This window comes from Rhinatrema bivittatum, chromosome 5 (genome assembly GCF_901001135.1).
Source record: "Rhinatrema bivittatum chromosome 5, aRhiBiv1.1, whole genome shotgun sequence".
In the NCBI taxonomy this organism is placed as follows: domain Eukaryota; kingdom Metazoa; phylum Chordata; class Amphibia; order Gymnophiona; family Rhinatrematidae; genus Rhinatrema; species Rhinatrema bivittatum.
The window spans coordinates 207,883,032-207,901,151 of NC_042619.1; the positions used below are offsets into that span (position 1 = coordinate 207,883,032).

At 45.4% G+C, this 18,120-nt stretch overlaps 1 protein-coding gene across 1 annotated transcript in view; it reads right to left on the reverse strand.

The window, feature by feature from the left end:
* DMD (dystrophin) overlaps positions 1-18,120 on the reverse strand; it is a 3,148,630-nt gene that overhangs the window by 1,934,768 nt on the left and 1,195,742 nt on the right. Inside the window, exons 10-11 of the mRNA XM_029603105.1 lie at positions 13,712-13,900; positions 4,472-4,653 (exon numbers count right to left, since the gene is read on the reverse strand). Coding sequence (XP_029458965.1) covers positions 4,472-4,653; positions 13,712-13,900 — 371 coding nt within the window. The remainder of the gene's footprint in view (positions 1-4,471; positions 4,654-13,711; positions 13,901-18,120) is intronic.

An 18,120-nucleotide genomic window follows, 5' to 3' on the forward strand; every position in this document is an offset into this window, starting at 1 on the left:
GACCAAAAAATATTCGTTTCACTGGGGGAGAGATTCCTGTCTGAATTCTGTGTTGTTCAGGGGTTTTTAGATTTTTTTTTTTTTCATTTTTGTAGGTTTTATGAAATAGTGCGCACTACTTTGGGCTAGCATGCCTGATTTGCAAATAGTGCAAACTATAAACTATAGAAAATAAAACACAAAATTGACATGGTCTATGTGTCATTTCAACCAAAAGCACATCCATCCCTAGTGTGCATTCACTAGGAGATCAGGCCTAAGAATCTCAAAGTAGTGAGATAAGGCAGTGCCAGAGCCAGCGGGAAGCTAGGAAGAGACATAACCAGTAAAAAAAAAAAAAAAAAAGAATGCCTCAGCATCAATGAGAATTTACCTACAATACCGTGTCCAGATACGTAGGACGTATCTGAGAAAGGATATAGATAAGGCTATCAAACTGCTGCAGGGTTTATACCAAAACCATTTGAAATGAGATCTGAAGGACCAGATATGTACGCTCTAGAGCAGAGAAAAATGGGGGATATGAAAGAGCCATTAAATGCTTCCAAGGTACAAATGCATGAGAGCAAAACCTTTCCAAAGATCTAAGCATGAGATTCCAGCGGGTTCGACTCAGTAATAACATCTGTATTGTAAAGGTTTTTTTTTACCAACATTCACCACTTTGGATAACCTTTGGAAGGATGGGGAGGCAGTATATAAATGGCTGACAAAATAAAATAACTAAAGCTCAAATTACTTCTTTACAAAATAGGTGGATGCATGCAGTGGTCTCCCAGTACCAGAATTAAAGAAAGCCTGGGCTAGGCACAGAGGATCCCTATTAGCTAGGGTTCAAGGCATTGCCCTGGGAATAAAACTGCATAAGCGAGATGGGTCTTATTGTTCTCAGTTTCCATTATCTTCTGTTTCTTTCTTTAATGGATTTATGATTTAAAATAATCTTAGAATTAAAAGCGAGTTCAGAAATGTATGCAGGAAGGGGATGGGAATCATGGCATGATCAGTGACAGCGCATAATACTTTCTATATTTTGTGAACTTGGCATCACTCCACATCAGCTTCCTAGACGCTTTGGGGGTCACTATTCAAAAACCATTTAGACGGATAACTTAAAGAGTATATCCGGTTATGTAGCATTTCTTTTAAAATAAATAAATAAATAAATCTAAAAATCTCGGGCTGGCAGGCCCAAACCTGTCCCTATCTCCCTCTCACCCAAATTCCAAATGCCCAAAGGTTAGCTGGATAAGTTTAATTGGGGATATTCAATGGGAGGTTTATCCCACTGAATATTCAGGGCATGTTATCCAGCTAACCTTAGCCAGATAACTTGTCCACTAAAGGGCCTACTGAATATTGGCCTCCTAACTTTTTAAAAATGCACTTCTCCCCTTACGATCATTCCAGTATAACCCTCCTTCATCTTTTGCTTTTTAACTTTTCTAATGGAATGAAATTAGTCAATCATTTATTCTAATTGATTTTTCTTTTCTTTTCTTTTTTTTTTTTTTTTTTTACAGCTGATTGAGTTCTGAACATTTATGAGAGATGTGTGAATGGACAGCAGTCGGGGTTGTAGCTTTGACGACTGGCGCCAATTAAACCAGTTTGCATATCTGCTATTATGGGTCTAATATACACGCAGGTCGCTTTCAGATTAAAAGTAAGAATGCAAGCTAGGCTGGAGAAGACCTGTGAAGCAAGTTGTCTGAAATCTCAAATTAAAAGTAGAAGCTGATTCAAATCACATCTTATTCGGGGGGAGGGGAGGGACAGGGTATAGGAGGGGGTTAGCAATTAAGTTAATGTAAACCAACTGATCCATTCCCAGTGCAGACATTTTAAAACTCTAGAAATTAGTACTAAATGTGGGCTTAGTTCTTAGCTGAGTGCAATATCACGGCTTTCACCTTTCTTGATCTCGTAAAGTAGGATTACATTTCCTTTTGCTTTTCAGGATGTTACAGTATTTCACTTTTTTGAGGGCAGAAAACGCCCTGTAAACTTCATCTGAGATAAAACAAGTTCACCTCCTGTCACTGCCTTCAGCCTGGGTCTTTCTTCTCTTCTCTATGAAAACTCACATGTACAGCACAATTTAATATCTTACCTAAGTACATGCTGAAAGATAAAATGACTCAGGAAATACCAGATCTGCTTGGTATTCCAAACAACAAGCCCTAATCACTATAAGAAAAGCACCCAGAAGCTGTTTTTGATAAGCAATGTGTGAAGGCAGGATTCAAACCAGTTTTTTTTTTTCAATTAAAACTTCCTACAGCAGATGAAATGAAAAAGTTCTAAAGGTTGGTTCCTCAGGCTAGAACTTTTTGCCTGAATGCAGATTACATCTCTCTTGTTTTGAACAAAAAAAACTTTGAGCAAATGTTGGAAGAGATTTGCTTCGCCCTGTCCACACTGCACATAGCTGTCTTAGAAGCCCTTCCTGATACTGGTTTAGGCGAACACTGCCGCTTGTCAAGTTTAACCAAAGTGGCTCTGAGTAGAAGTACGCTGGAGATTTCCTCTCAGATGGTTTGGAGACTAGAGCTTCAGAACTAGTTTAGTAGCCCTGCAGTACGGACACTTATCTCTGCAGCAGCCCTTGAAATTAGTGTGGCTTACTTAAACCAGGTTTAAGAGCTGCAGTGTGGACAAGACTTCAGTACAGTTCGCTCCTTGTAGCTTCAGCGCATTTAGTAGTAGCAAAATAAATGAAGGCATTTAAAGACCAAAATGGCCCATCCACTCTGTCCAGCAAGGTGCTTCGTGTCGTAACTGCTGCTCTATGCAGGTTACCCCCATCCTTCTGTTTAGGGTTGTAACTCTGCTGCTTATCCCCCAAGTCTTCTTGGAAGCACAATACTGTCATTCCACAGCTATTCTGGAGTGAACCACAACTCTGTGCAGGTTACCCATCATTTCATTACCATCCTCTTGCCACTAGGGATCCTCTGTGTTTATCCCTTGCCTTTTTAATTTGGTCGCTGCTTTCATCTCCACCACGTCCACCTCCACCTATTCTGTGAAAAAAAATATTTCCTAACATGCTTTCAGAGTCTATCCCCAGTTCTACAGCTTTCTTTCAAGTGGAAGAGCTTTCCTTCTTGTGCATTACTAATTATTTAGATGTCTCGTATCCCCCTTGCCTCTCTTCTCCTCTCGGGTCCTTCAGTCTCGTCTTATATGGCTTTTGGTGCAGATGTCACACCTTTTTGTTCGCCTTTCTTTGGACCGCCTCTACCCTCTACGAGATTTGGTCTCGAGAGCCGATCACAGTATTCTAAGCGAGACCTCAATAAAGACCAATGCAGGGGGCATTATCACCTGCTTTTTTCTCCTGGCTACGCAGTCTGGTGTCCCTTTGTTTGAATTGCCATGCTGTTTCACTATCTTGAGATGATCAGACACTATCGCTCGGAGGTCTTTGTCCTATTCAACTTCTCATCCCCCATCGCGTAAAAGCTCTTTTGGATTTTTGCCCATCAAATACATGATCCAGCACTTTTTTTGCACTGAATCTTGGGGGTGGGGAGGGGTGTCGTTTTCAAACAGCCTGTATAGGTTTAAAATCTGCAGGTGCTTTTTACCTGCTGACTTTTGCCAGAATTTTGAAAGCCAATTTACACACATAGATCTGCTTAGAAAATATTCATGGTTCTGCACATAACCGGTGCTGACATATGCGCTCAGAGCTATATCTGCTGTCAGCTGTCAGTGAAGAGATCAATCATTGTCCGAGTGCTGAATACCAAGAGCAAAGTAATCAAAGCTATCGGCACTTAGTATTCTGCAGAGTGAGAGCAGGTAACAGCCTTCGCTGCTCTCGCTTTGCTTTTGGGACAATTTGGGGGGTTCAGGGGTGAGGCAAGGGAATTTGGAGGTGGAAATCTTTGGCAGCCTGTTTTTAAAAGGTACGGGATGGTGAGGGAGACTTAATGTCACTGCCATGGGACAGTTACAAATTATGTTAGGAGATGGAGGGGGGGGGGGGGGGGGGGGGTCACATGGCCCTGCAACATATTTTATTCACATTGAGGGATGGGAGTGGGAGGAAATTAGTTTGCTAATTTTTAACGTGCTTTGTTAATTGGCTAAGGTTGGGCCTGTGATTTTTTTTTCCAAGCAGTTAGATGGATTACTTTACTTAGCGCTAGCTGGGCAAAACTAAAGTCAAGCCTCTGGAACATCCCTGCACCACCGCTTTCTTACGTGGCTAAATTATAGCTGGTTAATGATTTACCCAGTCAAAATGTAACTATTTGGTGGGGGCCCCACTTTAAAACTTTGACCACAAGCAATGATTCTAGCACAGCTATACTTCTAATTAGAAGTTGTGCTCCAAAATACATCAACGTGCAGCGTGAGTTTCCCAGTGCCTCTACCCAAGGCTGATATCCCACCATGCCCATGAATACGCACAGATCTGCTGCCTACCTCCCGTGTTCCCCCGGCACACACCACTTACTTGTTCTGCCTCTCCATGCTGGCTACCCTCAGACTTTCCCACCGGGAATTGAGCAGATTCATTTGCTCTTGAATTTCATTTTCCTCATCATCTGAAAGCCTCCCGATCGTTACCAGGTGACTCCCCACTTGCAGAACATTGCCCACACTTCCCTGATGAGCTGTTAAATCCATCATGAATCCCTGTTATAAAGAAAAAAACAAACAAACAATGTGAGCTGAGAATACTGCAGAAGGAGGCACTAAAGAAACAGCCTCAATTTCCATTAAATCTCTCTTTTGTAGACTTACAGAATTTAAACAATGTTATAATTGGATTGCTTCTACGCTACAGTCAGTCACTTCAGCCTAAGTATTAACCACTGGGCTACACTTCTAGAGGGTTCCTTAAGCTTGAAAGTACATATCGGGCTGATATTTTTCCTCCACATTTGAACATGTTTTCTGTCCAGGAAAGCAAGAATTAACTATGCAGCTCCTTCAAGCAGCATTACCCTTTTATAACAATTACAGAAATCCAATTTAAACAGCATACAGATCACAATCCTATGAAGGGATCCTGTTGCCGTGGTACACCAGGCAGATAAAAAGGGGGTTGTTTTCACTGTATGGATCACCTTCAAAATCCTAAAATAGAAGTATATCTTGATAATTTGCTCTTCCCTGTACGTACCCGGATCAGTCCAGACACCTGGGTTTTGCCTCCCTTCCAGCAGTTGAAGACAGAGAAAGTTTCAGAGCCTCTGCCTCATAACCCGGTGTGATACCTGTGACTCTTTAGTATTTCTCTGTCTCCAGCAGATGGAAGTAGTGCAAAACCTGTGGCTCTGGACTGGTTCCAAAAAAAAAAAAAAAGAATAAGGAAAATGTTTGAGAAAGAGAAGAATAGTCTCCCAGGGAGTCATGAGGTCCTGGTGAGACTATCCCCCCTGGTTGGAGGCAGGAATGAGCAGGGGTTGGTGACCCCAAATCTGTGCTCTTTGGTGCGCTGGGGGTGGTAGCTGGGGGACCAGTTCCCTCCCCTCTCTAGCAGCCAGCAGCCTCTGCCAACCCTCAGGGAAGGGATTTCCCCTTGTGTTTCCCTTCCCAGCTAACAACTGTGAGTATAGAAAAAAAAAAAGGCAGATGGCCCGCGCTCCTCGCGGCAGGACTGTGTCTTCGTGGCCGGGGAGGCTCGCCCATGCGAGGGATCATGCTTTGGGCGGTGAGTGTTCGGTTGTGGTTCGCTCTACCCCCCTCCCCCCCATGTTGGTCAGTGCTTTGGGTGAGACTTGCCGTGCTCCACAGATGCCCCATAGCAGCCGTTGCTCCGAGTGTAGGGAGAGACTCCCAAGCCGCACTGCGGCAGGAATTTGCCATGCCTGCTGCCACGGAGGTGAAGGTCCCTCCAGCGCTCCTATGGCAGTTCCCGGCTCTCAAGCCTTGTCTGACCCATAGCCGGCAGCGTTGGATCCTCGGGCAGAACCCGTTCCCGCTTAGCGCGGGAACAGTGGCCATTTTGGAAGTTTTTCGCAAGGTAGAGGAAGCAGCAAAAGGGGAAGGGGAATCCCCTCCAGAGCTTTTTCCCCGCCGATTCAAGCCACGATAGAGCCCAGGGGCCTCGGGAGTGGATTCTGAGGAGGACCAGAACCTGTAGTCGGACTGGCTATGGAAGCTTCTGGTTTTTCCCTGGAATTCATCCTACTTATGCATCAAGCCTTTTTGGCCAGCGGGGTTCACAAGAGAGAGGGTCGGGAGCTCGGGTCCTTGGTGCACCCCCCTCAGAAGCTCCCTAAGAAGTCAGAAGCCGCATCAGCGGTTCGGATCTGCAGGATCCAGTCCCCCAGGTCCTGGATCCCTTCAATGGCTCAGACCCAGCTGGTGAACACTCTCATCTTTCTCCTCCCCCTACGGGGGCGCAGGGGACTTATGTTGATGGGGGCCCAGGGGTACCCCTGGAAGGGGATGACCCTAGGGTGATGCATTTATTCCAGAGGGAGGAACTGGCTCCATTGATACATCATGTCCTGGCAGAGCTGGGCATTGAACCCACAGTGATGGGTACAAGCCCAAAGACCATGGATACGGTTTTGCCGGGCTTACGGGGTCCACCTGCGACCTTTCCATTACATGAGATGATGCAGCAACTTATGATCCAGGAGTGGGACGTCCCGGAGGTGGGCCTCAGGGTTGGCAGGGCGATAGACAAGCTCTATCCGTTGCCAGAAGATAAGTTGGAACTCCTGAAGTTCCGAACGTCGATGCCTTGGTTTCGGCGGTCACAAAGAGGACCACCATTCTCATTGCCGGAGTGGCAGCATTGAAAGATTTGCAGGATCGGAAGTTAGAGGTCCTCCTCAAGCGAATATTCGAGGTTTTGGCTCTCGGCATTCAAGCAGCTGTCTGCAGTAGTTACAGGCTGCGGGCAGCAGTTACAAAGCGCCCAGGACCTCGCGCCCCCAGAGGCACAGCAGGCGGAGAGATTGGAGGCAGCTGTGGCTTATGGCGCAGACGCCCTGTATGACCTTCTTCGCACTTCCTCCAGAATTATGGCCTCAGCGGTTTCAGCTCGGAGGCTTTTGTGGCTTCACAATTAGGCGGCTGATGTGTCGTCGAAGGCGCAATTCGGGGCCCTTGCATTCAAAGGGAAGCTCCTCTTTGGGGAGGACCTGGAGCAGCTGATTAAGAATCTGGGGGATAACAAGGGGCATAAGCTCCCGGAGGACAAACCACGAGCTCCCAAGGGGTTCCCAACTCGTCCTCAATACCGCAGTCAACGGTGTTTTCATCAGAGCTGGGCTCCAGTCTCTGGTCACCGCCAGCCCTCGGGGAGGACTCCATCTTGGTCTCAGTTCTTTCGTGGCCGCAGACCACCCAGGGAGGGCTCTTCCCAAGGAGTCAGCGAACATAAGTCTACACAATGAGATACCGCCAGCCCACTCTTCGGTTCCACACATCGGGGGCCTATTGTCTCTTTTCTACCAGGAGTGGGCCCACATCACATCGGAACAATGGGTGTTAAGCGTGATCCGTCAAGACTACGCGTTAAGAGTTTGCTTGCCCACTAAGAGACCTGTCCCTGATGTCACCCAGCGGTTCCCCTGCAAAGCAGCAAGTCATGCAACAGATGTTTCAAAAGCTCCAGGAGCTTGGGGCCATTGAGCCAGTTACTGTCCAGGAGCAGGGTCAAGGGAGGTACTCAATTTATTTCATGGTGCCGAAAAAGAAAGGAAGCTTCAGACCCATCCTGGACTTGAAACAGGTCAACTGGGTCCTGAGGGGGCCCTGGTTTCGTATCGAAGCCCTTCGGTCCGTGATTGTGGCCGTGCGAAAGGGAGAGTTTCTGGTATCTCTAGATTTGATGGAAGCTTACCTGCACATAGGGTTCCGCAGGGATCATCAGCGGTTTCTCAGGTTTATGATTCTGGGTCAACATTTTCAGTTCTGCGCTCTGCCCTTTGGCCTGGTCATAGCCCCGAGACTTTCACCAAAGTTATGGTCGTGGTGGCAGCGGCCCTGAGAAAGGATGGGATATTAGTCCATACCTACTTGGACGACTGGCTGATTCGGGCGAAATCAGAACAGCAGTGCTCTCAGGAGGTGGCATCTGTCCTCCTTCGAATGCGCCCTCTGGTTTGGGTGGTCAACCTAGCCAAGAGTTACCTATCTCCACCTCAAGCTTTGGAGTTCCTGGGGGCCCGTTTCGATACTCGCCTGGGCAAGGTTTTCCTTTCAGAGGAGAGAAGCCTCAAGTTGCACGCCCAGGTACAACTCCTGTTGCGAAACAGAGCGCCCAGGGTCTGGGACTATCTTCATGTTCTTGGCTCCATGACGTCAACCTTGGAGCTGCTGCCATGGGCATTCACTCACATGAGGCCCCTGCAGACTGCCTTGCTCTCCCGCTGGAATCCATTGTCGGAACAATTTCATCTCCAGCTCCCGCTCCCAGACGTCACCAGATCCAGCCTCGAGTGGTGGGTGACACCGGGCCACTTGGAATGCGGGGTGGACCTCGAAGTCCCACAGTGGATGGTCGTGACCACCGATGCCATTCTCTTCAGGTGGCGACCAGTATGCCAGTCACAAGTGGCTCAAGGTTTTTGGTCAGCAGAGGAAGCGACTTGGTCGATCAATCATCTGGAGACACGAGCGGTGAGGTTAGCACTCAAGCAGTTTCTTCCCCTCCTGCACAACCGGGCGGTCCAAGTTCTGTCAGATAATGCAACGATGGTGGCCTACATCAATTGGCAGGGTGGTACCAAGAGCCAGCCAGTGGCTCTCGAAGTGCACATGCTGATGACCTGGGCGGAATGTCATCTGAAGATGTTAGTGGCAACGCATATAGCGGGAACCACCAATGTGCAGGCGGATTTCCTCAGCCTTCGCCAACTGGACCCTGGAGAATGGGAGCTGGCGGACAGTGTGATGGATTTGATCTCCCGCAGATGGGGGATCCTTCACATAAATCTGATGGTGACGTGCTTGAACGCCAAAGTGCAACGATTCTTCAGCCGCAGAAGAGAGCACGGGGCAGAAGCCCTAGACGCGCTCATGGTTCCCTGGCCACGACGAGTCCTCCTGTATGTGTTCCCGCCATGGCCCCTCATCGGCAAGGTGATCCTTGTGGCTCCAGAGTGGCCGCGTCGTCCGTGGTTTGCGGATCTCATCAACCTGGCAATCAACAGACCTCTGCAGTTCAACAACCTACCGAATCTTCTACGTCAAAGTCTTATATTTTTCGATCAGGCGGATCGCTTTTGTCTAGCAGCTTGGCTTTTGAGAGGAGGCAACTGAGAAAGAAAGGCTATCCGGAGGCTGTCATCTTTACCTTCTTGAGAGCGCATAAGCCCTCCACCTCCATGGCATACAGTCGAGTCTGGCGGGTCTTCGAGTCCTGGTGCAAGCCGCAGGGTATTGACCTTTGTCAGGCTTCGATGTCTTCAGTTCTCTCCTTCTTCTTGCAGGATGGACCAACGAAGGGATCATCATTCAAGTCCTTGCGAGTCCAGGTGGCAGCACTGGGGTGTCTGAGGGGTCATATTCCTGGGTCCACTCTTGCCGCTCATCCAGATGTGGTCCGTTTCCTTAGAGGAGCTTAGCATTTGTGCCCTTCAGTTCACAGAGTGTGTCTGTCCTGGAGTTTGAACCTAATTTTTAGGGCCCTGTGTGATCCACCCTTTGAGTCCCTCAGGAAAGCATCCTTAAAAGACCTCACTCTGAAGGTGGTCTTCTTAGTGGCCATTTGCTCAGCTCGAAGGGTATCAGAGCTTCAGGCTTTGCCCTGAAGGGAACCGTTCGTGCAAATTTCAGTCTCAGAGGTGTCTTTGAGGACAGTTCCATCGTTCTTGCCCAAGGTAATCTCTGCTTTTCATGTGAGCCAGTCCGTGGAACTCCCTGCCTTTACGAACCTGGACCTCTCGTCCTCACAGGCTAGAGATTTGAAGCGCCTGGATGTCAGGAGGGCTATTCTGCTGTATATGGAAGTCACTAATAGTTTTCGCTTGTCTGATCATCTTTTCATTTTGTAGCACGGCCCAAGGAAAGGGCGACAAGCTTCAAAGGCCACCATAGCGAGGTGGCTCAAGGTGGTTATTGCATCTTATATCAGCCATGGTCGCCTGGTTCCGGATGGTTTGCGGGCTCATTCTACACGTTCCCAGGCTGCTTCCTGAGCTGAATGCCAGCTGGTCTCACCGCAGGAAATTTTGCAGGGCGGCCATCTGGAAATCTTTCCACACCTTTGCGCGATACTACCGGTTAGACGTTCAGGATCCGGGTGTTGGTCATTTTGGGGAGAGTGTGCTTCGAGCAGGACTCTCTATGTCCCACCCTCATTAGGGGAAGCTTGGGTACATCCCAGGTGTCTGGACTGATCCGGGTACGTACAGGGAAAAGAAAACTGGGTCTTACTTGCTAATTTTCGTTCCTGTAGTACCATGGATCAGTCCAGACGCCCACCCTTATCAGAGTTGGCTTTTTGGAGAGTCTGCTAGATTTCTGTTGTTTGTCTCCCTCTTCATTGAGGTTTGGCTTAGGTGCTGCAGATATTTAGGTAACCAGTTAATCTAGTTGTTCCCTTGTTCATACTCCCCTGCTCATTTGGGGGGGGGGGGGGAAGAGTTTAGCGTTCAGTTGGGGTTGTTTTTTTAATGTTGTTAAGCTTGGGTACTGATCAATACTGAAGAGTCACAGGTGGCACACCGGGTTTTGCCTCCCATCTGCTGGAAGAGAGGGAAAACCCAGGTGTCTGGACTGATCCGTGGTACTACAGGAACGAAAATTAGCAGGTAAGACCCAATTTTCTTTTAGTGTACAGGTAGATACTCTAAATTCTAGTACAACCCCATTTGAAAGTCTATAAATTCAACAAAGCAATTCCTAAGAAAATATGGGTAGCTGGGATGGTGGAAGGCATGCACTATTACCCTATGCCCCATTTGGCAAAGCTACAACAGAAAGCGATTCCTTCATTTGTTCTTGAGCTCCTCTTTCTATATGGGAGATTTATAGAGGTCTAGATGTATCCCAAAGTAAATACTAGAGTTCCTGTTCAGCTAATCTGTATTTCAGGAGCCTAGTTAACAAACTGCATTAGAACCAGCATGGTAATACAAGAGCCGATATTCAATTTGGGACCTTAAATTAGTTGCCTAAGTTAAACGCCTTACTTCTCAGCTGAAAATTAACATACATTTAGGCTCCTAAATTGAGGACTGGTATTCATTTTCCTAGATTTAGGCTCATAATTTAAGTGCCTAATTCTGAAAATCCATGCTAAGCTCTTAACTTTGTTTCCCCGCCCTAACACTGCCCCTAAATTTGGGAGATCAATAAAACTAGTTGTAGACAATTTTCAAAAGTCAATTTAGGAGACTAACTCCAAATGTTAGGAGCCTAACATCTGAAAATTTGGCCTGCAGTTTTTTGGTTAGTTTAGCCCAAAGTGGAAGAACTGGAATCGCCTTCACTCTCACCCGCCTCCTCATGGCATTAAAAACTGAATCCCTCATCACGTGAATAAAGGACAACAATCTCTCCCTGGTAAAGCAGAAAAACTCTTTCCTGGCATAAGATATCTCCCCCCTGCTCTCCCTGAAGCAGGACATAAGCACCTCCTTCCTGGCAAAAGAAACTCCCCTCCAACAGAGACCCAACTGCCTCTCCCCCTACACACTAGTACAATCTCTCCCCCAATGCCTAGCAACTCCTCCCAGCAAAACAAAGAAATCCCTGCTCAAATTACAAAGCCCCTGTTTCCTGCAGAGGTCACCCTGAAATCTCTTGTCTGAAAGTCTCCCTTCCCACCAGAGGTCTCCAAGAAGCTTACAGTCCCCGCAATTCATACCACAACCTCCCACACCATGTCAACAGGGCCAGTAGTATTTTTTAGGCAGGAGGGCACTGGTTTCCCTCCTGCAAGATCAGGCTCTGATTTCAAATTGGCACCTGAGACACTCTGACCTGAACCTCAAAGCACGTGACGCCAAGTGTTTTGACATTCAGGTCAGTGTTCCAGATGCCATCTTGAAAGTGGTGCCTGGCACAGCCAAGAGGTACAATGGCTACCTCCTTCCTAAAGAGAGTTAATGGCTCTTTGGCATAGAATCTGTGGTTTGAGGAGGGAGGTTGCAGGGCCCAAAGGCCTCTTGGAGATCTCTGTTGGGAGAAGGGGATTTCCAGACAAGATAATTTAGTGGGTCTTCTTGGGACAATGGTTTCTATGCTCAGCTGGGATCAGGGAGAAGGGAGAGTTTGTGCTCTGTCAGAGGCAAGGGATGTTGTGCTCTGCTGGGAGAGCTGGGAAGAACCATGAAGTGGTCTGACCTTAGGTGGCACCTTGCTAATGCTGGCCACATGAGGATAGCCAGTTGACCACATCCATTGAGGTGTAGTTAGTTTTCTAGCTTTACATGGCTTGCACTAGGTCTGTTAGGCATTAGAACTGTATACTGAATACAGAGTTAATACATTAATGAGCCTTTTAGCATAGGCTGGTTCTCTTCAGAAATCATTTTCCTGCCTATTAGCATTACCTTGAAGTAACACTAACACGCAGGCAAATCTTTCACATGAACTGGTTACTTTGAAAATTACCCCCATAAATTTATAACAGAATTACTTACCATCTATTTACATGGAATCACATATAACAACATGTGATGAACTACTCACTAGAAAGCTGAGTGTTTGACAGTCAATGACAACAACCCATGAGATATCATAAATGTTTCACTTTCACAGTGCTGCAAATTGTATTCCATGACACTCAGTGCTACACACATGTATGCAGTGCTATTGTGCACTGACTGTTAAGCACACATTGGTTCAAATAAGATCATATGACCCAAATCAAATATACTACTGCCTTGTAAAGCAGTGAATAGTTCGTGCCCAGACATTATTCAAGCTGATGGCACAATTTTTCCTGCATTATTTTACAACAGGATCACGAAGTGATGAGTTCTAGTAGCTGTACTGGGCCTGGAATAAACCAGAATCTTTGTAGGCTGTGATAGCCAAAGTGTATTAATGCCGAAAAGCAAATTCAAATTATTACATTTGTTCAGAGATGGTAAAGTATTGACAGCTCAGGAGAGAGCCACTTCCCTTCCACCTTCCCTGGACCTGAGCATACCCAGACTGGACCAGCCCCAATACATGGCAGTTCAGGACCTGGGGAAGATCCCTTTTGTCACAGCATGCCGTTCTGCAGCCTGGGCCATTGAGCCTGCCTGTGGATTGCATTTCTGAAGGGAATTTAAATGATAATCTCTTCATAAATAGTGTTGTGTTTGCAACCCACCTGACCTATATTACACCAACATCTGTAAAGGCACATGGAATCTACTTCCATGGACTGCATTTAATAATCACGGGAGATGGATACATAATGCAGACAAGAAATCTAGCTCTCTTTTCTGTATTGCCAAACACCTATCACTAGCCTTTTATTGCATGCACCTCATTATCTGAAACGAGCCTGTGGTTTCACAGCAAATTCACCTGAAAATAAACTTCTCAAGCACCAGGTCGGCAAGGAGTGAGAGAAATCTTTAACAGCACCTACAGGGAAACCCCGATGCTATAAGTTACAGCTCTCGTTCCATACGGCACATACAACCCTAATGCATTCCTCGTGGAAGTTACAGAGCGGGCTTTATTTTCAGCAGCTTCACGCCATCATTCATAAAGAGAAACAGAACCATGAATCATGTGACTCTGGGAGCCGCGCAGCGCCTTCCGGATTATTAAACTGATTTACCTCATGCGCATGGAACTGCTCCTTCACCTCTTCCACGTCAAAGGAAACGTCTTTTTGTGCTCTTAAGCCGTCTTCAGCCAGGAGAAGCCACGAGAGCACCTCCTCCAGCGCACTTTGGTAGCTGTCCAGATCGACACCGGCTCCCATCGAGGAAACACCAAACGATCTCTCTTCGGGGATTTCAAATTGCTGCTGAATAGGAAAAAAGAGAGGGCATGCACATTTAGCTCATGCCCAGGCTTTTCTGTCATGTTAGCTGATCAATAAAATGTCATCCGATGGGCACCAGGGACCAGGACCCCCCTGCTGTCAGGGGCCCTCCACCATGCAAGAATGTCTCAGCACTTTTATGTTAATGTCAACTGAGAGCAACATTTTGAAGCAGATGAAGTTAATCACATCACTGATTAATTTTCAAGGCTTGAAAGCCAGGAAAAAGTAAAAGTATTATAATAAACAATAAAATCTGAAGTGCATAATATAATAATATCACTGTTTTTATATACCGTTTTCTTTTCTGTCCTTAATGGTATTTTAGTACTAATAATCTTATTTCATCAAAATGAATGGAAATTGCTTAAAAAACAAGGATATACAAATGGGCCTTAAGGAGGGCCTAGGCGAGAACCTGATGCTTTTTTTTTTTTTTTATTCTCATGAATGCTGTGCCTTAAGTCCTGTTTGTTTTTTTTCAATTTCTGCACCTATAGAGAAAAACTCTTCATACATGTGAATGCTCAACACCAGCCATGTTCCTCTCACCCGGGCCTCCAGACTAACTTCAAAAACGCAGACACTAGTTCATTTTTCACCAGAGGTAGCTTATTTATAAGGAAAATTCCTTACAGCGCTGTTATATATATATATATATATATATATACATATATATACAAAGAATTACAAAAAACATAGCTCTGAGCAGTGTATTAAACTCTCCAAATTTTCCCTCTCTAGCATGCCCCTGGAGGGAAAGTGCCTTCCTCTCTGTAGCCTGTCCTTTCCCAGTTTGCCTCAGTTCCAGAGCATGGTTTAGAGTCCACACCAACTCTCTTTCTAGGACTTCAACTCCCAGGGCTCTTTGCTTCTTTAAAGTGAACTCTCCTTTTGAAATCTCACTTTTCCCCCCCTGGGAATTTTCTTGGTGCATCCTCTAGCACCTGGGCTACATGGAATCAAAACTTCATCACAATATATCAAGAACTTTGAGTATCATTGCAAGTGTTTCCTAGAAAGAAGTAAAAAATATATGCCAGTTAAACATTCAATGGTCAATATTCAAAAGACCAGTGAGTGGCAAACATTGCCCTAGTAACTTTGTCCAGATAGTCAGAGACTCTTACCTAGGTAAAAGTGCCACTGAATCTATTTGGACAAAGTTATTCAGATAAAGTTATCTAGGCATCTTTACCACTCAAGTTTTTGAATATTGATTAGGCTCAAGAGATGCTGGATTTCCTCCTTCTGCCCCCCAAGATAAAAATACAGTGGGTATGCAGCATCCCCCCTCCCTCTTGCCCCAAGAGAAAAAAGAATTAATGGGTAAAGAAATGGATCCCCCCTCCTGTCCCCCAGGATGAAATAGTAGAGGGTTTGCAGGATCCCATATTCCACTGAATATTAAGAGGTGGTACAGCAGACAGGCACCAGCACACAGTCTTAATGTATTTACTTCACTCCATGGGCGACGAGAACAATCTCCATTCAAAATTCAATTCGGAATGAGGATTAGTCCTTTGTCTGTCAGTGAAGGAACCAATCCCTGTGCGGAACTCAGATCTGAAAGGGGATTGGTCTCTTCATCCTGGAGGGAAGTGAGTAAATTAATACTGAGTGCCAGTATTTGTCAGTTGTGCCGCCACCTAGCATTCAACAGAGCGGGAGAAAGTAAGAACCTCTCCTCCTCCCACAGGGACACTTTTTGGGTTCTGTGAGGGGTGGGGCGGTGAGGATTTTGCCTGTTCTATTTTTAGATGGGGGATAGGGGAGAATTGTAGCTCAGCTGCTACTTGTCTTTAGTGAGCATGAGGAAGTGGGTATACCACATACCCACTACAATTTTTTCTTTGGACTGGGAGGGTGGATCTGTCTCTTTTACCACTAATCTTTTTTTCCTCTTGGGGCAGAAGAGATCCTGTACATCTGCTATATTTTCTTCTTGGGAGGCAGAAGGGAGGGTCTGATCCTTCTTGCATTTTTGTTTTCTTGGAGGGTAGATGGGAGAGGATCCATGCCTGTCTTGGTTAGCACAACTAATTGACTGACCTGACCTATCCAGATAACTTAATCCAGCTGTGCTGAATATCAGTGTTGACCAGATAGAGTTTAACCACCTAGGGACACCTTCAGCAAGGACTTGTTTTATCCAGCTAAATTCTGTGCAGATAATGAGCTGCCTGGACAAAATGTAGCTGGTGCTTGGGAAAAAAATTAAAATCCTGGCTAACTCCACAAATGTATGGGATAAATCCTAAGAATATTGACCCCTGTATGGTATAGTAGTTCACATCATAAGACATCTAACAGATACATAGTTGAAGCTGGCAGATAAAGCCTAATTGATTCATCCAGTCTGCCCAGCTGTTCCTGTCCACACTGTTGAGGATACATCTTGGCTGTCAGTCATAGAAACTTGAACATTTGTAGGATATCGCTCTTTAACCAAATCCGTTTTGTCATCCTCATTGGTTCTCTATCATCCTGGACAGAAGAGAATGGAAGTTCTAATACTTAACCTAACAGCTATTCCCATCCCCCCCATCCCATATCTTACCACAAAACACTATAAATAATCTAAACAGTTGTCAAAACTAGTGAGGCTTTTGCTCCAATGTCCGGACTCCTAGTGCCTTATGTTCTTTCTGGATTGAAACCTGGCCCCATTAATATGACTGCATCAACTTATTTGCCTTCTGGGGAGTTGCTACCTGTTGATACCACTTCAACAACCCCATGGCCTGCTGTGTCACTAGGTTGTGTTTCTTTATGTGCTCCTTTTTTGGCCTTTATCATCTTACCGAACAATACTTGGCAACCACCAACCTGTTGGAATCAACTCGGTTGTTTTCTGGAGAGTTGTACCATTCTGATTACAACCTGTCTACTATATAGCCTGCAGTGTCATTAGTTCATGCTTCCTCAATATGCTTCGTCTTTTGGCCATATCATCTCTAACCCTGCCTCTGCTCTTGAAAGACAAATAAATGGGATGTTTGCAATACTGCAACCTTCCACCTCTGTTCCTTCCATCTATATCTGCCTCATGTGTGCTTGAATTATGTTACAATGCTAGTTTTCACCACCATTGCTGATAGATTATTCCAATTCTCCAAATTCAAATGTCAAGGGAACCCCTTGATATGTGGTTTGTGTGCGGTCGCTATTTATGGAACAACCACTCTGTGGCTGACCTATTTTAATAGCTCCCGTGTTTTATTCTTTAATTTGCTTATTCAACAACTTTTCATATTCAATTTTTCAATTTTTATTCAATTATCTGTGCTTTTGTTTTCCCGGCACACGATCTGACCCACCTATAACTTCTCATTGTCTTTTCTCAAGTACTTATCTTGCTTTTAAGACGCTGATTGCTGCTGCTGCTTGTGGGTTCAGATCTACGCGAGAACAGTAAGTACTACATACCTGAAAAGTGGGATATAGGTTTTCTATTTGAGATTGAATTTAATCCTTATATTTTAAATGTTTTAAAAGAAATGAAGTGCTTTTCCAACTGTGGACCCGAATTTCGGACACAATAGAGTTTTTCTCGCGGTCCCTGAGGCAGGCAGAGTGTTTCTGAAACATGGCCATTGGGGCAGGGAGATCTGAACCCACAAGCAGCGGCCGCAATCAGCCTCTTAAAAACAAGATAAGTACTTGAGAAAAGACAATGAGAAGTTATAGGTGGGTCAGACTGGGCGCAGGGAAAACAAAAGCACAGATAATTGAATAAAAATTGAAAAATTGAATACGAAGAGTTGTTGAATAAGCAAATTAAAGAATAAAACACGGAAGCATTAAAATAGATCAGCCACATAGAAGGAGGTGTGCGTTAAGTAGTGAGGGGTCAGGGTGAAGTACTGGAGGGTCTGGGTGAACTGGTGGAGGTGTTGACAAACTGGTGAGTATTTTCATAATTTATTTAAAAATTATTTTTAGCCCATGCCTTCCAATGTTCGAAGCATGTTACAAAGGACATACACAATGAGCTGACATACAATAAAATAATAAAACAATAAAACAGCTAGAGCAATTTCTTATGACATCTGATAAGTATTTCATAAACAGAGTACATGCATACTTTATAAAATACCTGCCTCTACATCTAACTGAGGGTTATTTTGTACACATTACAATTATTACACACATAAAATAAAAGCGCGTACTTTTATACAATGGGTATTAAAACTAAA